We start from the raw sequence: 24,901 nt of genomic DNA, 5'->3' as shown, positions 1-24,901 counted from the left end.
TTACAAGTGTGAGACGCTCATAACCAGCTAACCTCTGACCTTTTGAGAGTCATCAGGACAGGATGGAGCGACAGAGATGTGATCCCTAAAGACAGTCCATCCCATTTAAAGAGAAACACTTGGGATATAGGTTATTGACACGTTTATGGTACAGCAAGGATTTTGGTCACATTTACTCTAATAATGTAAGCAATAATTATTTAATGGACAGAGTAAGTGAATTAACTTGTTGTTGTTTTTTTTGCATTTGCTCTTAAACATTTGCAAATCCTAGACCAGTAACCCGGCTAATTATTAACTTTTCTGTGAAATCTTATGCTATTTAGAAGAGTAAACAAAAATGAACTTTAGACCCAGAAAAAAAATCCAAATATTTTTCATCAGAGAGATGTGGTGTTTATGGTGTTTCTTACGAACAGAATTTTTTATTATTATCATTATTACAGCGTCTCCTGATGACCATCGCGTGAAGAAGTGCATTCCGGCAGGCGACAGGTATGAATATTTCGTGAAGTGTTGAGCTTATTTCTGTATATGCCGCATTTCATGGAGGATTACAGTGTAAAATATCACAAGGTATATGTCGCTTCCCATTTTCATTCCAGAGTATATCAAATAGATGTAAAAATACTTTCAAATAAAATAAAAGTAACATTACAGACTTGCCACTTGCTTGAAGTTCTCGAATTATCCTATCCTATTATCCTGTCTCTGCCTATCTCTTTGCAGGTACACGCCTGGTTCTCATGGCCAGAGTATTACGGGTTCTCACACGTTCTCTCTCTTCACAAACAAACAAAGCTAAAATGGGAAGTTTGTCTCTACAGGAGGATGCTCGAAAGATATTTTGGGGTGCAGTGTCAGCTGTGTTACCCCCCAACATGCTGCAGAGATCATTGAAAGTGAGGGAAGCGTGTGGATCATTGGTTCTTGAGTGTGGAGGTGTAGATTTCCCTCTAAACAAGAATTTGTATTTGGTTGGATTTGGGAAGGCTGTTTTGGGAATGACAGCGGCCGTGGAGCAGATTGTGGGAAATCACGTTTTACGGGGTGTGATTAGCATTCCACGTGGGATGGAAGAGAGCCTAAGAGTTGCTGGAAAGAGGTACCACCCTTGGACTATGTTACTAATAATCTACTATTTCCCCAACTAACAGCCCCTGACAGATATGGCAGTGAAATAGTATGCGGGATAGTTTTGGAAGGATTCTTTTTGACTAGACGTTATAGAGCTAGGAGGGACAACTTGGAATAGTGGAAGTATGATCTGGCCAAAGTGTCTCCACACCTTCCGTATCTCCATCCTTACACGTGTTTAGAAGGACCCTATGTATCCAATGGGCTATAATGGCCCAGCTCATTTGATTCTCTGCATACTGGGTTTAGGTAATATCCATGATATTAAACCCAAGATCCAGTCTTCATTTCATCTTAAATGTGTCTAAGTTCACCATTCCACCTTGTCTTTTTTAGAGATTTACTATCCATGCCCGTCAATGTGCTGAAGCCGGGTCAAATAGTTCTTCACTGTAGCCACTATGTTAGAACAGAACCATTGCTATTCCATGTTTAGATCTTAACACCAAAATGTGACTTTCCAAAAAGCGTATTTTTTAGACAGTTTAAAGCCGTTCAGACCCAAATTAGACACATGGCACATGCTGTATGGATACTGTGGGATAGGTTGAGGTAGCACAGAGAGGACAATAGAATCGAAGTGGCAGTGTTTTCCCAGAAAGATCTGCAGCTTGGGGCACAAGTGTGTTTCCCAAGTACTCCAAGATATACCCGATTAGAAGAACACCGTCCAGTAGACATATTGAGCAAAAAAGCGCATACAAAGCAGAGCTCAGGATAAAGTTTCCACTCAAGTTCTGAGAGAAACATTTTTCCATCATAAGACAATGCAGCTGTATTTTTTTACTTTATTTATACATTTAGTTGGTAGCCGTATACGGAGTATGAAGGTTAAGGTTGGTCCTTCCATTGCAGGGAGATGCTGCTGCCTCCCGGGTCACCAGTGAGGATTATGGAAGGTGCAGAACACAACATGGCAGATGAGTCCGCTTTGGAAGCTGCTAGAGAAATCCATAGCCTCGCAAAGAAACTTTCAGAGAAGGATGTATTACTGGTTCTTATCTCAGGTGAGAGACGGAGGAAAATGGGCACTGAATTCATATAGTGCGGGTTATAAATTAAATCTGGAGCAAAGCTTGAACAATTGTCTTATTACCATAACAACCAATAGGATGGTCCACTGAGTGAGTAATATCCTGATTACTGGAATTACTAGTCCCTTGTGTATCACATCACACTTCTCCTTAGACTGTAAGCTCTTGCAAATTGCATAATATGTCTCATTCTATACCCTTAGTAGACATAACTGCATGTTATACTGCCCTGCGGACTCTGTCTGGGCTATCAAATAAAAAAAATGGCAATGAAGAAATACCACCACTCACGCTGCAACTATTTAACCCAAAACACGTTAGGTGTGGTTTGCCTGTCCACATCCCGGTGTTTGCTGAATACTCCACAACAAATTTCTACTTTTAGATGAATATACTTTGTGAGTAGCGGAATGCTTTGTTTTTCGTTCTGCTTTCGTGGATCTGTCTGAGCTATTCAAATTTTACCCATTAAACGGCAGATTTTTCAGAAGCGTAGAGGCCCTTTTTAATCAACCTTCATTGCTGCGCTCCAATGGCACACTGCGTTCGCTAATCCAAGGTTAAATCGTTAAGTTGATAAGTTAGAAACTTGTTTGTTTTCCTTGAAACTCGCTAAGTGACCCCAAAAGTTTGAACGATGACAGAAGATTGTTGTAAGGAATGGGAATATCCAGCTGTGTTTTTTATATTTAGCTAAATTTTATTACAGCTGGAATTCTGAAATATCACCCTCCTGTCTTTTTTGGGGATCAGGTGGAGGTTCGGCTCTCCTGCCAGCACCCGTGCCTCCCCTCACGCTCCACGACAAGCAAACAATAACCAAGCAGCTGGCTTTGAGAGGCGCAACCATACAGGAGCTGAACACTTTGCGGAGAGCCCTATCGCAACTTAAAGGGGGAGGCCTGGCCAGAGCAGCATATCCTGCACAGGTCAGTGGGACTATGTGCACCAAGTAGAAGTAAGTTGGTGGGGGTCCCCAGATCCCCCTGTATCTTCCATGTAAAACACAAAAATGTTTTCTACTAGTTTCACATATAACTAAAGGAAACAAAATCTAAGTATACATTACTTAACTTAACAGACCAAACGAAATCGGACAAACCCCAGCAAAGGTACCTTCAGCCCACAAGAAAAGCATTCGAAGTAATGCTTTTCTGTAGTGTTTGCAGAAGTCATATAAGATCTGCCTCTTAGGCATACTCCTAAAACATACATTCATACCTGTGATTAATTTCTCTGCCATTCATAGGTCATCAGCCTAATACTATCTGATGTCATTGGAGATGACCTCAATGTTATCGCAAGTGGCCCTACAGTTTCCGGCTCTTACAGTACAGAAGGATGTCTGCAGATATTGGACAAGTACGACCTAAGAAACTCTGCTCCAGCATCAGTGAGGGATGTACTTCTCTCCAGATCTCAGACTGCTGCTCATGAACATTTCAGCCATGTCCACAACATCCTCATTGGGTCAAACCTTATTGCACTGCGTGAAGCAGAGCAGGAATCAGCAAGATTGGGCTATCACCCATCAGTTCTGTCTTCAGCCGTTAGCGGTGATGTTAGACAAGTTTCTCGGTTTTATGGCCTCCTTGCCAGAGTAATCTGCTCCATAATGATGGAAAGTAGTGAGCAGCAACAGCTGCAACAAGAAATTATTGCTCTAGGCTCTGAAATGGCCATTCCAGACCTTAACCTTGCTGAGCAACTGCATGAGATTGCAGAATATGCAGGTCTAGGTGCTGTTTGTGTCCTTTGTGGAGGGGAAACCACAGTACTTGTGCAGGGAGAAGGTAAAGGTGGGAGAAACCAGGAGTTGGCATTGCGGGTAGCTCAGGAGTGGCACAACTTTCAGGGGGACTTGAAGGGCTGTGAAGTGTTGTTTTTGAGTGGAGGTACTGATGGGCAAGATGGTCCCACAGAAGCCGCTGGTGCTTTCTCCTACCCCGAGCTGCTGATGGATGCTAAGCAAGGTGGGTTCAATGTAGAATGCTTTCTTAATCACAGTGATTCTAACACCTTTTTTAGTCAATTCCATGATGGTAGATATCTGCTAACAACCGGACTTACAGGAACTAATGTGATGGATGTGCAAGTGCTTTTGATACGGAGAAAAAGAGACATCCAATAAAATCTACCAAAAAAAATCCATCAACACAAGGTCTCATTATTGCATTATACTAATACTAATTTCTGTAATATATATCAGCCATAACATTACGACCACCTGCCTAATATTGCGTAGGTCCGCCTTTTGCCGCCATAACAGCCCAGGTATTGACTCCACTAGACCTCTGAAGGTGTGCTGTGGTATCTGGCACCAAGACGTTAGCAGCACATTCTTTAAGTCCTATAAATTAGGAGGTGAGGTCTCCATGGATCGGATTTGTTAGTCCAGCACATCCCACAGATGCTCAACTGGATTGAGATCTGGGGAACTAGAAAGCCAAGTCAACACCTTGAACTCGTGGTGGTGTTCCTCAAACCATTCCTGAACCATTTTGGCTTTGTGGCAGGGGGCATTATCCTGCTGAAATAGGCCAATGCTGTCAGGGAATTCCGTGTCCATGAAAATGTGTACATGGTCTGCAACAATGCTTAGATAGGTGGTATGTGTAACATCCATGCATAACATAGCAAGATGACATACAGAAACAATAGGTGAGGAGGGCCCAGTTAAAGTGAGCTGACAGTCTCAACAAAGACAACAGGATTACAAAATCTCCAGAAGGATCCAAGACAGTTGAAGAGTCCAAAAATTCAAAAGATAACACCATGAAGCCCTAGAAAGGATAATCATCTACAAGCTGGACAATGATTACAGTATTGTTAAAATAGTCCCATTAATGGATAATGTGAAAAGGCAATCATTTGTTGTTTGTAGACAATGTGTTTTTTTTATTGATAATCGCGGACTTCATTGTTGCTGATAAATTGGGAAACTTTGAGCGGAAGTCAAGGTAAATTTTGCTTAACGGTACACTCCAGCCATCATATGCACATTAAGGCAAATGCTAGGTGTGCGGTCCCCATAAATGTTCATGTGGCCCATTTTGTAAATGCATGGGGTGACTCTGCAGAACCCCTCCAAATGCATTTGCCCCATTTCCCCACCAGCTAATTGTCCTGCGGGAGATGCATTCGGACAAACGCATCTCCCTGCACGTGACGCGCTCACCTCCAATCAGCTTCAGCCCTGGCTCTGGTGAACGGCGCATGCATTTAGACCCCGGTGCACTTCTAAAATCTTCCCATTGGTTTGTAATTTTCTGAAATGACGGCTCATGGAGGAAGAAGGAAGATTTTGCAGCATGGCAGGTAAGTACTTTATCTTAGTTTAGGAAGAGTGTGTATTAAAGTACTCACAGAGGGTTAGGATTCTGAACAGAGTACTTTAATATACATTATTCTATAGCAGAGGATTGGTACAGCACTACGGAATATGATTGTGCTATATAAAACAATAAATAATAATTATTCAGGGCTTAAGGGGGATCAGAGGCTATTTTAAATGAAGGGGAATGGAATCCAGCCAATAAAGGTGTTGCCTGTTGCACCGCTTAGTTCTAACAGTGGGCAAAGTCCAGTCTGGTATAAGGTTCGCAGAATCAGACTGAAGAGGACAAGGGCCTGAAGTAGGAACGATCAATTCAAAACGGTAACAAACTATAATGTTTATGCCTTTATTTCACTGCATTGTGGCCGCGCATACTGTGCTCACCGCAATATAATCCGCTAAAGAAATGAAACAAGGTAGATTTTATGATCTAAAAGATAAAAAGAACCTTTTATACTCAATATAATGTCCGAAAACTGATGTGTATTATGTTTCCCACGTCCGAACTGTAAGACATTACCTTATACCTTTTCACTCCTAGCTAGGGGACCACCATTGATTTTACAGCTCAGGGGATATCCTAGAATCTCCCCAACTGCACCCCCCCCCAAAAAAGCAGGACAGTGTCCAAAAATCAGGACTGTCCTGAGAACAATTGGGAGACTGGCACCTTTGTGTCTGCTCCGCACTATTATAGGCAATGCTAAGTTATTGGTAAATTCATTTGACAGGAGATAAGTTCTGATGTCAGGACTGCTGCTAGCTATGCAGTGATCTAAAAATTCTGTTGATGAATCACTCTGTCTGTGCTGCACTTAAAAGCAGTTATGTACAAATAAGAGAGCTGTCTTTAAATACATGAGGTGTCTCACTGCGAAAAACCTTTGCTTTTATGTATAAAGACTGTAAATAGTCACACAAAGACTTGGCATTCTCTGCGTCTCCGCCAGCCTTGGTTGGATGCGATCGTGGTTCGATTAGTTTTGCCTGGAAGCCGGTATAGACTTGTACTGGTGTGAGAGAGTGCACAGGATTCCCTCTCTTAGTCCTGCCGGAGACAGCTGAGAAGGAGAAGTGGTCTGGAAAGAGACAGCCAGCCCGGGGTGGGTATAACGGGGGTTCTGAGAGACCAATGCTGGTAAATTAACAGATTATAACGGAACTCGCTGGCCAATTAGAGCGCAGTGTACTTGGGTCATTTATTAGTGCTGCGGGAATTAAAGGGCCCGGCATGGGGCAGACATGAGAGTGCGGGACAGAAGGGGTGCGGTGCTTTCCTTGTAGGCAAAACTGATTTTTTTTAAGCAGGTTCATGAGCTATTTCCTCCAAAAATAACTGAAAGACATTTTCACAATAAAAATAACTGAAAGAAATTGCACTTTTTTTTAACAAGCACTAGTTTAAAGAGCCCTGGTGGTCATGGCCATAGGCAATGGGAGAATGTGGGGGGGACAAAGTCCCTCAAATAGTTTACCTGCAGGGACCGTGAGTGCAGTGGTGTATGTAATTGTGGATCTGCCCAAGGCTTGACACTGGAAAGCTTTCCCACCACCGTCAGGGCATACCTCATCTTCTTTCGGGTGAGCACTGGGGTTATGACATCACATCCTATAGATGACAGGTGCTTATGGAAGAGAAGATATAGAGGCTGTGCTGGCTTGGTAGATCCACCGGCTAAAAGGTAGATCTCTGATCACCCCAAGTGGCTCATTCAGCAGTAGCGCACTGAGGGGCCCGTTCCTTCAATATGCTCATCTGCTCCCCTTGGACATAATACGCTGCTGTGTAAATGGCCTCAAGGATATGCATACATTTTGGGGGGGGGGGTCCTGACTCCCATTCTAGCTAACCTTGTGTTATATATGCATTATGTGACACCATAATCCATTTACACCTTAATGTATTAACCAGTAGGGGACACCAAGCCTTAGTATGCCCTCACTGCCACGCTACCCTTTGTATCTCCTCTTTCTTTTACTTCTAGGGACATCTCCCCTAATCCTGGACCCCCCACATATATCTCTCTGCCCCCACGTCTATCTACGGCACTCTCTCTCCCATTCTCCATACCTTACGTTTCTCTATACCCAACTCCTTCTAGAGTGTAAGCTTGCAGGCAAGGCCCCTAGTTTGTCCGTTCTAGTTTTAACCCTTCTCAGATTAACCACCAACTGACTCTAGAGAGATATAAACGTGAAATAATGAGGTTTCTTAAAATTCATGATTTCGAATACAGCTGCGCACGGCTTAGGTAATCAAATAACCGAACAGAGAATCTTCCACAGATGGATACCACTTCTGCCACTGAGAATCCCGCTACCGGTCTGTTCCGAGAGTACCTGAGAATCCGAACTGTACATCCCGAGCCAGACTACGGTACCATTCATCATAAAATATTATATAAATCATATTATACCTGTCGTATATTAATCTACCCCTCCTATGATGTATTCTTGGAGAATTTTTTAACCTTTAAACTACCCATCCCTGGATAAGTAGATTTACCCCTCAACCAAGATTTATTTTTAGGCTGGGACCTGAAATGGCACACAGGAGTCACTTCACGTGTGGGGGCACAGAATTAACTTTGAAGTTCCATTGGTGGGAGGGTTAAGCTTTTTGGCCACCTTCCCCCTTGAAAAGTTTAGTGGTTCTCCTCTTTGGATCTCGGCTCTTCTGAGGAAGGAGCTGCGTATCTCCTTAGGGGGAGTGCGGCCCCAGAGGAAAGATTGGGGAGACCTGGTTACCTGTTGCCCTAACCCACTGGAGAACCTGTCACTTTTTTGTGGTGGAAACTTCAGAGACTTTTTTATGTAGTATTTTCCAGTGCCTCATTAAACTTAAACCAGCTTTATGTCATAAAGGTCCCTCCACAAATATATGCATTATATATATATATATATTCTACAAATTGTTACGTTACAGATGGAGCTATTGAGTTCCTTGTTCGGGTGGCTGAAGACATTGGATTGGAAAGCAGGAAAATTAAGGTATGAGGATGAGCTGAAACTGTTGAAAATCTAAAGGGCTTTAAATTATGAACGTAATGGTGGTGATGTTACACATATTACCCTATCATGCACTGCTTTTGTGTTATATGACAATTATGTGTTCCTGACAAATAAAATGAATGCAGTAAACATTCTAGGTGATTTAAGAATTACCGTATATCTGAGAATGCGTTGGTGATTTAAGAATGATTTCTGAGAATGCGTTGGCCATTCAGCCATACAGGGAATTATCATATTGAGGCTGCATGTAGTCTTAAAATCAGAAATGCCTTATATATGGTTAAAAGGCATATCATGGGACAGAGTGGCATATAGGGGAATATAAGGCATTTCTGGAGGCAGAGTGGCATATAGGGGTTAAAAGGCATTTCTGGAGACAGAGTGGCACAAAGGGGGGTAAAAGGCATATCACGGGGCACTCTGCCTCCAGAAAAGCCTTATGCACCCCCATATAGCCCTTCCCCCTCGACTTACCAGTGCTTCTGACTCCCTGGTGTCTAGTGGGGGCAGCGGGGGGAGGCCGGCGTTAGTTTCCCGCCGGGGCTTCTATGACTGAGCACCGGAAGGTCACGTGACACCGGTGCTCCGTCATAGAAGCCCCAGCGGAAGTGCCAGCAGTAGCGGGGGTGGTCTGTGTCCATCGAGCAGACGTTCACTGGCTGCCAGAGAAGAGAATTCCCCACAGAGCTGCAAGGAATTCTCCTCTCTGACAGCCAGGGAAGGTATGTGCCATGCGCGTAGACAACCTCGGTGATAGAACCCCCAGTGGAAGTGGCGGCAGCGGAGGTTACCAGACAGGAGGATCCAGGTCCGCTGCAGCGCTGTGGGGGATCTTGAACTTAGTCTCATAGGCAGACCGAGAACCATTTCTTCTTTAATGGGACACTCCAGTGCCCCATAGAGCGCTGCCAATTCCACATTCTGTTCCTAAAATAAAAAAAACACTTTTTGAAGAAGCTGCAGCTTTGGATCTGCAGTGTACTGCCCCATCTGTTGTCCAATTTCCACACCAGCGTTGGTTGTTTAAACCAGCCAGTTTGTGGCAGGAAAACACTTCCACTAAAATCTTTGGGAACACTTTCTGTGCATGCATGGGGTGGTCTGTGAGACCCCCTGGAATTATTGCTGGGTGTTGGTGAGTATACAACATGCGCATTTACAAGTAAGATATGTGTTCCGCTGAACTCTTCTTCTGCAAGCCATGGAGCTGGGGGGTGGGAAAAGAGGACAAGTGCATGGGGGGGATTCTGCTGGATCCCACCATAGATTTACAAGGAAAATAATGTTAACTTCAAAGGGACACTCATTTATCACATTCAGTAAAATGCATGGGATGACTGAAGATGTCTTATTTTATTTCTTACGTATATTCTATGGACGTCATCCTCTCCTACTATCATCTGTGTAATATTGTGTGTATCTTCTCACTCTCGCGATTCTTCTCTCATAGCTGTCCTCCGGACTTACAATACTCATCTTGTCGTGGTGGGGGACAAAGCCTCAGCTCAAGTCCGTGGTTTTAAATTCCCATATAGATGTGGTCCCTGTGTTTGAGGTGAGGTTGTGTGAAAGAATGAATGGACGCAGTATGATAAAATGGGGTCAGACTGAAACCGTGCTCTCTTTCTCCAGGAATTCTGGACTTATCCTCCATTTGCTGCACATAAAGATGAATCGGGAAACATCTATGCCAGAGGAACTCAAGACATGAAATGTGTTACCATCCAGTAAGTCACAGACCATCGATAAAAGAAATTGATGTGTAATATCAATCGAAGGGCGATAGAATGAAGAAATATGAGTGGGAATAACCTGAAGGAAAGAGCATACAGGAGCCATAGATTAGAAAATTCTGGACAGAAAGTAATGGCTTACACGTCAGGAAAAAAAATTCTGCAATCATGGAAACAAGCATTGCGGGTATGGGATGTAAATATTATTTATGATGATGGCCCCCTGCAGGTACTTGGAAGCTCTTCGTAGACTGAAGTCTGAGGGACGCCGCCTTCCTCGTACCGTTCACCTCACACTGGTCCCTGGTAAGATGCGAGAGGGAAAGGCTCATGGCGGGTGGAACTGGATGAATGATGCCAGAGAGGAATGAGAAGAGTGCTTGGGAAAAAGAGAGACAACACTAAGAAGTGATATCGAACAAAATAATCCCTTTTCTTGTTAACAGATGAAGAGATTGGGGGCCACAAGGGCATGGAACTCTTTGTAAAGTACCCGGAATTCAGAAATCTCAATCCTGGGATCACACTTGATGAAGGTGAGATGTTACTATGTTCTCCAGCCTGTGCATTTCACACGACGCTGCCCTTTTTTGTCTTACCTTGGTCTCAATTAATTTATCTCGCCCATCTCACATCTTCTAGTCTAGCATGTTCAATGGGAAAAAAACCCATAAACCTAATTTCAAGCATTTAGACTAATATAGAAATATTTATAGTTTCTTTTTTTTATAGGGAATGGATAGACCTTTTTTTTATGCATGTCAATATCCACCACCGCCATTACGCATAGTTTTGTCTTATTTTTCTTTTAATTCTGAGTATGTTTTCACTACTCAATGTGATATTACAGCAAAGAAAGACAAATTGATTACAGCATGGTAAACTCTTGAAAATCGCGTCTCTGTCATCAGCGCAAACACCTCTTTAGGAATGTCTGAATGGAAGTCATGTCCGATGGTATAAACAGTACACACATTTTGCATGCTATATTATCAGGGAACTGGGTCACCATAAAACCTTATTGCATGTAATGTGAAACGCACCAGCCGGTGTTACTTTTTAAGGCTAAAACAGTAAAAAATGGATATTACGTTTATAACTATGCACGTGTGACTGGTTTAAACGTAGAATAGCCACGATGACTACACATTGTACAAATATCAGTAGTTACATGTTTGCATGTAAGCGTGTTGCATGTCTGGCTGAAATACTCCATGATAGACCCCCTTGTGTGGTCTTTCTCAGTTCCTCACCCCTGTCTGCCATCCAGTATGCCATATCAGATCTGTTTCTTCCAATTATGCTCTTCTCTTTTCAGGTCTGGCTAGTCCCACAGAAGTATTTAGTGTGTTCTATGGGGAAAAGTGCCCTTGGTGTAAGTGCTTCTTTGCTACTCCTATAGGTCTATCGTGGGTTTCTACTAGTTCACTTTTGTTACTGTCCCGTTTTGGCCATTTTGTCTTCCCAGGGATAACTGTTCACTGCAGGGGAGACCCAGGGCATGGTTCTCGCTTCATAGAAAATTCGGCAGCCACCAAACTAGTGAGTGCTCAGTAGATGTGGTAGCTCTACTTCTGATTTTGTCTTCTCTCCGTCGCTAGATGCAATCATTACTATTATTCACTTTTACCATTCCTTCAAAACCTTGAGTTAGAAATTCTTATACCAACCCATTTCATGCCAGACTCCCTGGCAGAGCAGTTGTCAGTCTTGTGTAAAAGTCATATACTGTAATTTTCCAGGATCTCAGAGGTCCCTTCAAATGTAATTAAGGGAAGGGGTGTCTAGTCTTCAAAATGTTTTTGTCTCTAAGATTTATTTTATATCTGTTTGCCTTCTAAAAAGTAAAAACGATATAGAAAAACCAGTAAAGCTAAAGTTTCATAAAAAAATGACATTCACTTTTTAACCAGTCCAACCAAACTTATTTGAGAACTAATGAATGTAAAAGGTTTTACTCCATTTGCTTAAAAAAGGAAGAAGCCACAGACGTTCCATATGTTCTTACAGCGTATTTAAAATGTAGCAAACATGGTAAGTGTGTGATATAAGCACAGGCTGTCATGTTTGCAGTAGTAACTTTAGCTTTAATGTTAAGATACCTTTGAAATGATTTGAAAGCAATGTTTCATGTGAAGAGTATCAACTGGAGCCAAGTCAGTAAATGGAAATGGACATACCCCCCCCCCCCTTCTGCACATGCCAGAGGACCTTTGCCTTTGGAGGCTAGTGTGCCATGGTTCCGCAAGATATAATAATATATATAAAGATTGCTCTTTATCACATTACTCTTTTTTTCTCATTTTTATATACCGTTTATTCCTTTTAGCATTTAGTGATTTCAAAATTCCTGGAGTTTCGAGAGAAGGAGAAAAAAAGGTAAATAAACTCGCTCAGTGTATAGATTACACCTCTCTGCTAAGAGAATGTCAAATACATAATAAGTGTGCTGCTCTATACCTCAATATGGTACATCGGACCCTTGTATGAGCTGATTTAGCTGTTAATGCCCCAGAGAGGAAGTCTAACATGCCACACATTCTGTGCAAAAGAATATTCACTACTTTACAAACACTCTCTTCAAAATGAAATAAACTAATTATTTACTATTTCTTATTTAATATAGTTTCCTAAATTAACACACAAACACCATATGCACTATGGCTGAAATATAATGTGATGCTGTTGTTATCATCATCTATAATTTTTCTATATTCCCACACAGGCTAGAGTCCAATCCTAACCTCACACTTGGAGATGTCACTACCGTTAATCTAACCCGAGCCAGTGGTGGGGTTTCCTGCAATGTAGTCCCATCTGAGATGTCAGCAACTTTTGATCTCCGCGTTCCACCCACCGTTAACTTAAAGGTACAATAATAACCCTTATTCTCTCAGCTTTCTTACCCCTTTTGTTTACGGTAATGTTCATTGTTCTGTGCTGTTAATTTTCTCATTTTGTCCATTAGTTGCTTGCATTTTCCTAACATGTAGCTCTTTTTTAGTATGAGGCCCTTTTTATTGTTTTTACCCTTCCTAGGAGTTTGAGAGTCAGCTAGAGAGTTGGTGCAGAGATGCTGGGAGTCAGGTGACCTGGGAGTATCATCAGGTGAGAAGGGGCTGAGAATACTAAGGATTTAAACCTATTGTTGACTGTATCTGACCTCTTTTTGTCCTCTTTCCCACTCCCCCCAGAAATGTATGGACCAGGTGGTGACCACTCCAGATGATTCAAACCCTTGGTGGAAAGCATTCTCTAATCCGTGCAAAGAGCTGTGAGTAGGAGATAGTTACTTAGGAATAAAGGGGGGGGGGGGGTAGCATGCCTTAAAGACAGCGTAGAGTCAGTGAGGAGAATGAGGACAGAGGTATTTTGAGGGGGTTCTGGCTGATGAAAATCCTCCAACAGAGCCACATAACGGGCTATTAACAAAATCAAGATTGCATGGGTGGGTATTATGGGTATATATTTTTAGGCACACCTGTAACATGTATTAATGATATTAGTACAACAAGCCTGTTGTATAATGTGACTTGCAATTGCTTGTATGCGCTGTGATCTGTTTCTATAGCGCTATGAATGTGTACATACATCTCCGTCTCAACATTTGTTTACACCTGTCGTCTAACCATGTCTATCGGTAGTTAAATCGAGACATTATCTGTCCAATGAAAATGCGTATTGGGGGGTGTTGGCAGTGATTAGCCGTAACGGAATTCTGCTTGGTATGTTCCTATACCTGTAAATCTTACTGGGTGGTATTAAATTCCAAATAATCACAGCTACCCCTTATACATCCTGATGGTGCATACCCCCCAACACTGCAAGACCCAACTGATAATTATTCTGTGGTCAAAGAGCCATGTCTGGTTGCCTGGACATATGATGGCCAGTGCCCCAACAATTATTGATTCACATTATTATTATCTTTGAAGGGGTATGACTAGACTAGAATTGACAGACTAAGACAAACCGATACATCAGGTGGAGAGAGCTCCGCTTGCACGGTAAACAAGTTCTACAGGCAGACAGTGGATGTGTCTTTACGTTACATTCTCCTGGCAGAGAAGAAGAGACTGAATCATTTATCTTTTATTCAGGGGCCTGAAGTTAAAGCCGGAAATCTTCCCAGCTGCCACCGACAGTCGCTATGTGCGGGCGGTAAGTGAAAAATAAAACTGGGCATGGTAGGGCACTGCTTTGCTTTCTGCCATGTTCATACATTATTCGGTAAATAAGTATATGTCTACCACAATCATGAGCAATACTAGGGAAGTAAAGGTGCCCTCGTCTTATCTCATGAAGCAAACAGTTATTAGGAAAGTGATGGTTAGGATGAAAAAAGCACCTTTATTATAGCCCACTTCAATAATATAGCAGAAATCAACATGAACACCATTTAGAGTGTTATGGGTCCTGGAATTATTTTGCTCATGGTTAGTTTTAGTGTGCATATGCAAATAATAAATTAGAGATTGGGGAGCCATAAAAAGATAAAATTCTTTGACTTCTGCTCCCACACAAGGCGCTTCTTTATTTAGAACTGGAACTACCCTTCTTTGACGAGATCACGGAAACTTTTACAGTTGGTGGTACTGTAGGACTAACACAGTAACTTTGGAATAGACAGTACACCTTTTTGTTGACGTTCTCATTATTTTATATCCCTGATCTCGTTAACATCAATTCACTGAGATTAAACACTGTTTATTTTCTCTCACAATCCACTCCTAGTTAAAACATTATCTTTTTTCTTAAAAAGCTTTGCTTTCCATTTGGTCCTTTCGCTCCCTAATTTGTCTGACATTCCTTTTTGGATCCATCCACCCAACCTGTAATCTCTACTATTCACAGGCCGGGTATCCTGCATTTGGGTTTTCCCCCATGAACCACACACCGATCTTATTGCACGATCATGATGAATACTTGAACGAGGAAGTCTTCTTGCAAGGAATCCATATCTACACCCGTATCATCTCGTCGCTTGCAAGTGTTCCACCCCTTGATGGAGAGCAATGAACATAGAGGACAGAGGGAAGGAATGGTGTGCTTGCAACTCTTTGGCTGTTTTGCAGCCTGGGGGGTTTATGTCCCATTAAAGAGCGCTTTGGATGCTAAAACCAAATATTAGATCACTGTTGAGATTATTTTTTTGGTGATTACATCCACTATTTTATCTTCTTCAACTATACAACCAATAAGGTGACTGAATAACCTGATTCAGCAGTAACTCAGGTGCAAATCATATAAATAGATGTTACAATGTATCCACTGTTTGTAAAACTTTCTGTATCATCAAATGTGTGTGTGTGTGTGTGTGTGTGTGTGTGTGTGTGTGTGTGTGTGTGTGTGTGTGTGTGTGTGTGTGTGTGTGTGTGTGTGTGTGTGTGTGTGTGTGTGTGTGTGTGTGTGTTAAAATATTCAAATGAATGTTGCATCACCAGTGCTTCTTTATATGTACCCGCACCTCATATCTTGATACATAGTCTGCTTGTTACCATGTATGTGTTTGAGCTAAGAGATCTGTTTGTATATTTACTGTTGCATTTTAACATGATCATATTAAATAACATCCCTTACCATATGCAACTAAGTTGTAAACAATATGTGCCTTCCAGCATTTCATATGACCAAAGCAGAACTCTAACGTAGCGAGGCTTTACATAGACCTTTTCTGTGACTTGATTCGTACAAAATATTTTTACAAATATTTACAGATATTTTTCAGACACACACACACCAGGACAGGCTTTGCCACGCCGACACCCAAACACACACACACCAGGACAGGCTCTGTCACACTGACACCCAAACACACACACCGCTGTGATACCTTGAAACAGAATAACAGACACCAGAGTGTAAATAACGCCAATGTTTTAGTAAAAGATACAGAGGCATTGAGAGGATCCCTCCTACCGTGTAAGGTAGTTACTATAGAAATGTCCTATCCTAGTATATATCTTGTCACAGAAAGCATATAAGGTCAGTCGGGCATAAATCTAAAATACGGGAGGATTTTGGGCAATGCAGGATCGCCATAAACATCCTTATAGTCATATCAATATGATTTTTCCTATAAACTGTTTATATTATTTTTAACAATGTCTCACCTCTGCGGAGCTTCTCTTGTTGTGCCCTTTCAAGACAGTGATAGCTACTGGCAGGGATTAGTATTGATTGGGATAATGGCTGTGGGAGACAGCATTAAGCGTGCCTGGTTATGTGCATGCAGGAAACCCAACAGTAACTTCAGTGGTTATTTTAGGGGTCCATTCATAAAAGGAAATTTGCGGTTTTAACTCTTTCACTTCATTATTCATTTGAAATGACACGTTTGCATAATGGGTAGGAGAATTGGGAGAAATCTGATTTAAGTTTACATTATATATAGGGCGAGCCAAGCTCACAAGTTCACTGGGTATAGGCCTTCGTAACGTTTGCAAGATGAAAAAGCAATTCCCCCTTTAGTGAATAGACACCTAAGTTATGTAAGTAACTTGAAAATAGGTTATAAGCTACTGGTCTGCCCTTACCAAAAGTATGACAGCAGCCTATGATCAGATTTAAATGACACTTCTTCACACCCAATATTCTACATTAGGGTTGATCAACTCCAGTCCTTGACCATCACAATCTGTCTAGGAATTATCCTTAAACTGAGATGCTGGTGCTCGATATCCAAAATTGTGGGCATGTCTGTGTTCCTTGAGCAGTGGTGCGCGCCATTAGATCAGTAGTCTGCATGCCCCAAGGGATCTAAACTAGTTTGCAGGGGACAGTCCCCGGATTGAGGACACTGTCCCCGGATGCAGGGCCAGATTAACTTCTGCAGGGGCCCTGCTGCGTACCTGTGCATTGGTCGCAAACACGAGCAATGTCTCTTGAATCGGCTCAGGGGAAGCAGAAACCCAGCTGAGTCACATGAATTCATGTGATGTCACATGACCCTGCTCTGTTCCTGCTTCCCCTGGGTACAAGAGAAACCATGTGGGGCTAGCTGGGGGCAATACACAAGGGTGACCACATCGGCCATGTTTTGCAGGACACAGAACTTTTACATATTGCTGACCAGCCCAGATAAAATGCTGCCCTGCAGTACGGGGGATGTATAGACCCACGGAAGGGAACCAACTAGTCAGATATACATCCCCTGATACCGCAGGGCAGTATTTTATCTGGGCCGGCGGCATCAATACACAAGGGGGCAGCTAAGGCCATTACATAAATCAATACTAAAGCGAGGGGCAGGCTGGGGGCAAAAACACAAAAAGGGGGGTCAACAAAGGGGGGTGTGGAAAATACTTTTTTTTGTAGCTTAGCCTGTCCAGATGCGGACGTCAGTGTAGCAGAGCCTGTCCTGGTGTGTGTGTTTGGGTGTTGGTGTGGCAAAGCCTGTCCGGGTGTGTGTGTTTGGGTGTCAGTGTGGCAGACACTTATGCACTCCATCTCCCATTACGTAAGATTCTATCCTATATTGTTTTCAGGAAAGGGTACACAGAATGGCTGGCGAGCCTGAGACTCATGTGGCCTTGTGTTGAAAACCACTTTCAAACCTGAAGAAGAGACCTAGATAGTCCCAAATGCTTGCAATCCATTATACGTCAGCCAATAAAGGTATCATCTTTGCCAAACATTGCAAGGAAACTAAGCTTTTTATTAAAGAACGTTTTTTAAGCATTTTGGGGTCCAATAGCTATTTTATGAATCAACAGGGGTTAAATTATTAAACAAAAATACATCACTACCAGAAAAACAGCGCGGAATAAATAATTCACCTGACTGCTAGCAGCCATAGTACAGAGGTGAAACAATAGTATCCTGAGCAATAACCTGACGTATTTATTACACTCTCTCACGTTATTTCCCGCTATTCAAAACTACCATACCGCCCCCACCCCTTCACGAAACGCAAACAGGAAGTAATGAACATACTACTTCCGGCGCACACTGATTACGTCTGCTGCCCGGAGGCATGGATAAGACAACATGAATAAAGGCTGGTTAGAGCTAGAGAGCGACCCAGGTATAACTCTTTACTGTTTTATACGTTTATTTTAACGCGCGGACAATGCGGATAGTTGTGTTTTAAGCGAAGCTGCACGTAACGTTATGCATATAAACCCCTCATGTACTGGGAGCGGAGACCCGGGATACTCTTACAATAGGGGTCCTGCCCTGCCTCACTGTACGGTGTGGGGGGGCACTGTGTGATCACACCGGGGGCAGTGCATGCAATTACTGTGTCATAATCAACCGCTTCTGTGTTATCTCAGCCGTCCACATACCTCATAACGGGAAGGCTTGGATGCCAATCACAATAAAGAAAACCCCTTTCTTTGGCTTGTGTCATAGCTGGCAGTATTAAGGACTTCTTTCCATGGCATGCTTTATACTGCTGCTGCTAGATTGTAAGCTCTTGTGCTTATGTACGACTTGTTATGTATTGTTCACCCAATAACAGCACTGCAGGATATGATGGCGCTATATAAACTCCAGTAATAATAATAATAATAATAATGTGCAAACCATTGATAGAATGCAGCAAAGAGATGATGGTTGTGTAGGAGCTTTTGCAGTGTGATAAATAACAATGCTCTCTGGTTAGAAGCCGCAGTGTTGCAACTGCATCAAAGCATTTCAGACGCTTAATGCATGGACTGCTGTGGTTTCACCCCGACCACCGGTTGTCACCTCTGATTTCCAGCAACAATGGAGGAGGAGGGGGGGGCCGGGAAGCAAACGGCACACCGATGCTGTGCGGATCCCTGATGTAGGAAGATCTCATGCGTTCCAGCGTGACTTATATTCTATGATTAAGACGGTCCTTGTTTTCCTGCCATAACGGGTTTACTGATAAATATATGGAAGGGTTTTTATACAGCAATCGAAAACATGATTAAAAAATAATTAAACGTGTAAGTCTATTGATAAAGGGGCCAGTAGAAAAGGACCCATTGGCCCATATAGTCTGGATCAAACTTATGGATAGCTTTATGCACTTTCCATACTTTGTGTCAAGTCACAATAATCATCAGTTTGTTGTCCACAGTTTTTAAAGAGACCACGTTCACCATTTGCTTATTAAACTTTACTTTTCGAGGTTACCCCTTGCAAGTGAATGGGGGGAAGATTCGATTATCTGCTCATCCACCAGATATTTTCTGTGCAGGAGACGTTTTCAGCACTTGATATATTTGCCGCCAGTCGGCTCCAGCGCTGGCTTCACGAAGGCTGAGCCCAGTGGCTTGTTTTTCTAAGAATGCAGAATAAACGGCTCATTTTATACATTAATATGCATTCTTCTTTAGTGAGGCCGCCATGGTCATTAGATTGTTACTTTAAGAAGATAGGACATGGATCAGCAGCTCCGGTTGTCCAGTTGTTGATGGCTGCAATTCCCACGATGAACAGGGATTCATAAAAATCTGGGATATTCCAAGCTTCCAATAGCTCCCCTTGGTCCGTATTGTAAATTCCAATATTTTGTACACTGCTAAGTCAGTAAAGCAAAAATATTTATTTACTAAATTTGGCTCAAAGGGTATAACATTTTAATGCAGACATCAATATAAATATAGCTTTGTGTTTCTCATTGTTTTATAAATAAATGTCATTTTGATTTGCTGTTGTGTCGTTTCTTTTTCAGGACTCTTTACACTTCTGGTGGAAGATTTTGGTAAGTTGCCTTTTGGGGTTGTAAGTGAGCAGGAGAGAAAATAAAAATGACGTGTGCTTGAAGGGGAAGCCATTTATATGATGTGAATTATAATGCTGGAGACGGAAATATCTTTTGGAGCCCTGTGCTTGTAGTTAGAATTAAAAGAGGTTTTAACCTGTCTTTATTATAGGTGTGAAGGGGGTCCAGGTGGAAGAGATCTATGATTTGCAGAGCAAGTGCCCGGGGTATGATAACGTGATGTTTGCACATTTTATTTACTTCTATTTTACCTGCTCTCTCTTAACTGCTCTCTCCTTCACCCCAGGCCAGTTTATGGCTTCATATTCTTGTTTAAATGGATTGAAGAGCGTCGCTCTCGAAGGAAAGTCTCTACTCTGCTGGATGACACATCCGTCATGGAAGATGAGGTCGTCAACAACATGTTCTTTGCTCATCAGGTATAACAGACAGTAAACAGAGTCACTCAGCATGTGGTGGGAGGTTCTGTGTAACATCCCCTTATAAACTATGTTTCTCTTTCCAGCTGATTCCTAACTCCTGTGCCACACATGCTCTTCTCAGTGTTTTGCTTAACTGTAGCGGAGTTCATCTTGGACCCACTCTAAGCCGCATCAAGGATTTCACCAAAGGTTTCAGCCCAGAGGTAACTACTGGACTATGTAAAACACTACATAATTTTAATGTTGTTTTTCTTTGATATCTTGAATTTCCATTAACACTTGATGTGGCTCATTGGTGCAACCAGCAACATCTTATTCATCAGGAGTAGTAGAACCACTAGAGCTCTCAATTAGGCAGGACATAGAACCAACAACGCTACTTTTCTGTCCTTGTTTGTGTTAAGTGTGTACACTGAGTGTTACTGTAACCACCTCATGTGAATTGCCTATTGTATGGGGTCAGATTTATATCTTACTTAAATTGTATGTTAACAAATGCCGCATTCCAGTGAAACACCTTATTGGTGTTCTTTATATTCCCATTCATTCAGAGAGACACTTGGCCAGCTTATGGCAGGTAATACTTGGGCAGCCGTTGTATGTTGGCGATTTAATCTGAATTTCTGACTTTTCTTTCAGAGTAAAGGTTATGCGATTGGAAATGCACCAGAGCTGGCTAAAGCTCACAACAGCCATGCCAGGTAGGAGAGGATTGTTGTGCCCTCCCCCTCTTTTTTTACCCATTTAACAGCTTTTCTTTTTTTCTATCCACCCTGATGTAGAATGGCCTTTGTGTGTTTACAAAATCTTTATTCTATCCCACAGACCAGAGCCGCGCCACCTCCCCGAGAAGCAAAATGGGATCAGTGCAGTCCGAACTATGGAGGCATTTCACTTTGTTAGTTATGTACCGATTAAGGGACGGCTTTTTGAACTGGACGGACTGAAAGTTTATCCAATTGATCATGGTAATTAACCCACAAACAGCCTACAATTAAGAACCACATTTGGTAGGTGCACATCCACCCATTCAGCCGCCCCTTATTCTTTAAGACTTCAAGTCTTAAGACCAGACCAGCAGATTGAATTAATCAATTCCTCTCGTAATGACATTAGTGAATGTTTGTTTCATATTAAGCCTGTACATTATCCCCTTGTTTTCATCGATATCTTGAGAATAGAAAAAAATGCTATGAGTTGTGAGCCCTTATGCCTTTCTACCAATATTCCCTTCCACTTAGGCCCTTGGGCAGAGGATGAAGAGTGGACAGATAAGGCTCGGAGAGTTATCATGGAGAGGATTGGACTGGCTACTGCCGGGTAAGTGGTCTATAGCTGTGTCAGTAAGTGATGATCTAGTGTTCACATTGTGTGTGACCTGAAATTATGTTCCTCTAGGGAACCGTATCATGATATTCGCTTTAATCTGATGGCTGTGGTGCCAGATCGAAGACTCAAGTATGAGAGTAAACTTAACATCTTGAAAATGAACAGACAGACTGTGTTGGAAGCTCTGCAGCAGGTACAGAAGTCATTTCATGTGTGGGCTGCTTCTCACGTGCACTTTAATCATGGATGGGAGGCTGATAATTTGAAGGAAACCTACTGACTGAGCCCAAAAGACTAGAATCCACTTTAAAGGTGTCCACATTAGAGTCTCTGATCACTGTCTTTTTTCTTTGATATTTGCAGTTGATCAGAGTGACACAGCCAGAGCTGATTCAAACCCAAAAGACCACAGACTGCGAGACTCCTGAAGAATCAAAAGTTAAGGCTGTGAAGTCTGCCTCAGAAAACCCCCGCACAAACCCCAGCTCCCAGCGGGCTGTCGCAGGTAAAAAGGCACACTCTGACCATTTCTATTGTACAGACAAAGAATGGGGCTAAAACATGCCATAGTTGTACAAGTTGATTGATATGGTGATAAAACCGCTTTTCAAACTCTATAACTGAATTGATCTTTAAGTATTCTGGACGCACATGAGCTCACTGGTTTGTAGCCCGGTGTGCCTTATGACCAGTCCAGACCTGGAAGTAATCCCTTATAATCTTTCTAGAACCAGCTGGAGAGGCAGCAGGATCTTTCCATCGTAGCTCTGTCCTGAACACTTATAACAAAGCTAATGCCACACCTCAGAATGGAGGGTTGGCGCCTGCTCCAGCCCCTCGTCTCCCTGCGTTCCTTGATAACCATAACTATGCCAAGTCACCAATGCAGGTAAGAATCAATGGGATAAAGAGCGATAGGTATTGGGCTGCCTATAGTGGGGGATGAGGGAGGCTATGAGTAGGTCTGAATTTGTTATTGGTGGTTATTGCACTGTGTAATGTTTGATTTGTGTTGGCTGTGAATATTCCAGGAGGAGGAGGACTTGGCTGCAGGAGTTGGTCGATCTCGGGGTGCGCCACCCCCTTCTCCAGATTCTGAAGAAGATGATGAAGAAACAGAGAGCACTAATAGATCACCAACTCCAGGGTGAGATTTAAGTTGTTATGTGCACCAAACACACATTGTATTTCAAAGACCTAAGGTAAAATTCTTTGTGCATTACCCAGGTTCAAGACAAGATCTTCTGCATCTTTGCCACCACCCCCTGGCCCAGAACTTCCTGCAAATGTCCTGGCAGAGAAGCTGAAGGAGACACAGAAAGAACTGTGTTCACCATTATCTATAAAGACAGGGGCTCCCACAGCCCCCCACTCCCAGCCCTCCCCAACCCCTAGTAATGAGAGCACAGACACAGCTTCAGAAATTGGTAGTGCATTTAACTCACCGCTGCGCTCACCACTGAGATCAGCAAGCACCACGCGACCCTCAAGTCCTGTTACCTCCCACCTGTCCAAAGTCCTTTTTGGAGAGGAAGAACCTCTTTCACGTGTGGACTGTGTGCGCTACAATCGGGCGGTGCGGGAGCTGGGCCCTCTCGTTGGTACTGGGATCTTGCATCTGAGCAGAGATGGGCACCTGTGCCCCCTCAGCAGACTAGGTATGGAGAAGTGGAGGAAAAGAAAGAGCCAAGGGAGTAGATCTATAGACTGCTCTGTTCTTTCTGATTGTAGAACTGAATTAACATGGGGAAGAGATGCGTTAAGATTTACTATACATATGATGGTAACCATTTACTCTGTTTGTATGTTGTGTAACACTTGTGATGATGTATGTAGTTGGGTGGTTTATTTCTGGAAGGGTAAATCATGCAGTTGGTATCAAAGTTTTATGCAGGGTCTTATAGGCAACAATACGACGAGTTGGGAGGAGAGAGTGCCGTTTAATGGGTCGGTTTTTTAGTTACATTTAGATGTAGCTCACTAATGTTAAGGTTTTTCTCTCCCCGTTCTCTTTAACAAGATCCCAAAGCCTCCCCAAAGAACAGCAAAACCGAAGAAGGAAAGGAGTGTGCCGAAGTAGATGGAGAGCGCTGGAAAGTTGGGGAAGCTTCTCAGGGGGAGAGATTTTCTCCCAAGGTATGGGCGTTATGATGTAGTAAACGTAAGTAAGAGATGAGCATTACTAGAGCGTGTTCTGCGCTGAACGAAGATCAGGTGCCTGATTTGCAAGCTGGCTGAGTGTCGTAGAAGTGATTTCGGTTATTGTGGAATCTCGATATCCTGGTATCTGTCCGTGGGATTCTTTTATTAGGTCGTGAGCTTTTAACAACTTGCTTGCACCATTTAGTTTTGTTCTCATATTTTAGTGATGGTCCTGAGTGGACAATTATATACCTTATAGACATTTGGGCTCTAAGACCCTGACCTCGTTGGAACACTTTCCTCTTTTTTTCTCAGGAGCTTCTTGCTTTGTTGAAATGCGTCGAAGCTGAAATATCTGCGTCTGAAGCCTGCCTAAGAGAGGAGCTAGAAAAGCGCAAGAAGTTCAAGGTGGATGTTGCTCGTCTTCTCCGCTGCCTACCTCTTCCCCTCGCGTCATTCTGTTTATAAACTCTATCCCTTTGTGTCTTTCTTTTCAGATTGATGACCAAAGAAGAACTCATAACTATGATGAATTTATCTGCGCTTTTATTTCCATGTTGGCTCAGGAAGGTGAGCGTTCGATCCAAAGAAATCATTCAGGGTAACTGCCTACCTAACATTATTGTAATATTTAACTCTTTTGCCTCCGTAGGTATGCTAGCGAGCCTCGTGGAGCAGAACATTTCCGTAAGGAGACGGCAAGGCGTTAGTATCGGGCGGCTTCATAAACAGAGGAAACCAGACAGACGCAAGCGTTCACGTCCTTACAAGGCTAAGCGCCAGTGACCTCCACCCCATAAATGTGTTTATTTATACATTTCAATTTCACACCTACTCCTATTATATGGGTTTATTACCTCCCTTCCACTTGTTACATATATATATAGTGAGGTGAAATCCCTGCCCATGTATATGATGTACATATGTTTGTTTTTTTTTATACCTCGTATCTACCCCAATACATGCTTTATATACCTTTCCTCTTGCGTATGTGAATTGTTCCTTGAAGATTTTGTTTATTCTGGCCTGGAACGCTTCACGCAGAATATAGATGT

At 42.6% G+C, this 24,901-nt stretch overlaps 3 protein-coding genes across 3 annotated transcripts; all 3 read left to right on the top strand.

Annotated features, from left to right (window-relative positions):
* Positions 1-806: 806 nt before the first annotated feature.
* On the top strand, positions 807-4,302 carry LOC149285426 (glycerate kinase-like). Its single transcript, XM_089495363.1, has 4 exons — positions 807-1,105; positions 1,993-2,144; positions 2,925-3,100; positions 3,421-4,302. Exons 1-4 carry the CDS (start codon positions 807-809, stop codon positions 4,300-4,302), a joined length of 1,509 nt encoding a protein of 502 aa, XP_089351489.1.
* Positions 4,303-7,794: 3,492 nt separating this feature from the next.
* LOC149285425 (aminoacylase-1-like) lies at positions 7,795-15,272 on the top strand. Its single transcript, XM_089495361.1, has 14 exons — positions 7,795-7,885; positions 8,435-8,499; positions 9,971-10,075; positions 10,153-10,247; positions 10,483-10,559; positions 10,700-10,789; positions 11,572-11,628; positions 11,722-11,795; positions 12,583-12,632; positions 12,979-13,123; positions 13,293-13,361; positions 13,448-13,527; positions 14,354-14,414; positions 15,108-15,272. The coding sequence occupies exons 1-14, from the start codon at positions 7,795-7,797 to the stop codon at positions 15,270-15,272; spliced, it is 1,224 nt and encodes a 407-aa protein (XP_089351487.1).
* A 2,970-nt stretch (positions 15,273-18,242) lies between these two features.
* Positions 18,243-24,632, top strand: LOC149285424 (ubiquitin carboxyl-terminal hydrolase BAP1-like). The gene is made up of 17 exons (XM_089495420.1): positions 18,243-18,279; positions 19,903-19,932; positions 20,105-20,159; positions 20,240-20,372; positions 20,459-20,578; positions 21,015-21,076; positions 21,201-21,343; positions 21,617-21,695; positions 21,774-21,897; positions 22,068-22,209; positions 22,433-22,593; positions 22,736-22,851; positions 22,932-23,362; positions 23,725-23,840; positions 24,162-24,254; positions 24,344-24,416; positions 24,499-24,632. The coding sequence occupies exons 1-17, from the start codon at positions 18,243-18,245 to the stop codon at positions 24,630-24,632; spliced, it is 2,049 nt and encodes a 682-aa protein (XP_089351546.1).
* The last annotated feature ends 269 nt before the right edge of the window (positions 24,633-24,901 follow it).

The sequence above is a fragment of the Sceloporus occidentalis genome, unplaced genomic scaffold (assembly GCF_023333645.1).
Source record: "Sceloporus occidentalis isolate IW3139 unplaced genomic scaffold, rSceOcc1.0.p SCAF_79, whole genome shotgun sequence".
NCBI lineage: Eukaryota > Metazoa > Chordata > Lepidosauria > Squamata > Phrynosomatidae > Sceloporus > Sceloporus occidentalis.
This window is presented reverse-complemented; position numbering and strand designations above follow the sequence as displayed.

Excerpts from the sequence above, each read along its gene's own strand:
- LOC149285426 (XM_089495363.1), top strand. The coding sequence starts at position 807 with ATGGGAAGTTTGTCTCTACAGGAGGATGCTCGAAAGATATTTTGGGGT. Across the intron at positions 1,106-1,992 it reads CTAAGAGTTGCTGGAAAGAG|GGAGATGCTGCTGCCTCCCG; the intron begins GTACCACCCTTG and ends CTTCCATTGCAG. Across the intron at positions 3,101-3,420 it reads GAGCAGCATATCCTGCACAG|GTCATCAGCCTAATACTATC; the intron begins GTCAGTGGGACT and ends TGCCATTCATAG.
- LOC149285424 (XM_089495420.1), top strand. The coding sequence starts at position 18,243 with ATGAATAAAGGCTGGTTAGAGCTAGAGAGCGACCCAG. Across the intron at positions 24,255-24,343 it reads AAAAGCGCAAGAAGTTCAAG|ATTGATGACCAAAGAAGAAC; the intron begins GTGGATGTTGCT and ends CTTTCTTTTCAG. Across the intron at positions 24,417-24,498 it reads TTCCATGTTGGCTCAGGAAG|GTATGCTAGCGAGCCTCGTG; the intron begins GTGAGCGTTCGA and ends TTGCCTCCGTAG.
- LOC149285425 (XM_089495361.1), top strand. The coding sequence starts at position 7,795 with ATGGATACCACTTCTGCCACTGAGAATCCCGCTACCGGTCTGTTCCGA. Across the intron at positions 11,796-12,582 it reads ATTCGGCAGCCACCAAACTA|CATTTAGTGATTTCAAAATT; the intron begins GTGAGTGCTCAG and ends TATTCCTTTTAG. Across the intron at positions 14,415-15,107 it reads ACAGTCGCTATGTGCGGGCG|GCCGGGTATCCTGCATTTGG; the intron begins GTAAGTGAAAAA and ends TACTATTCACAG.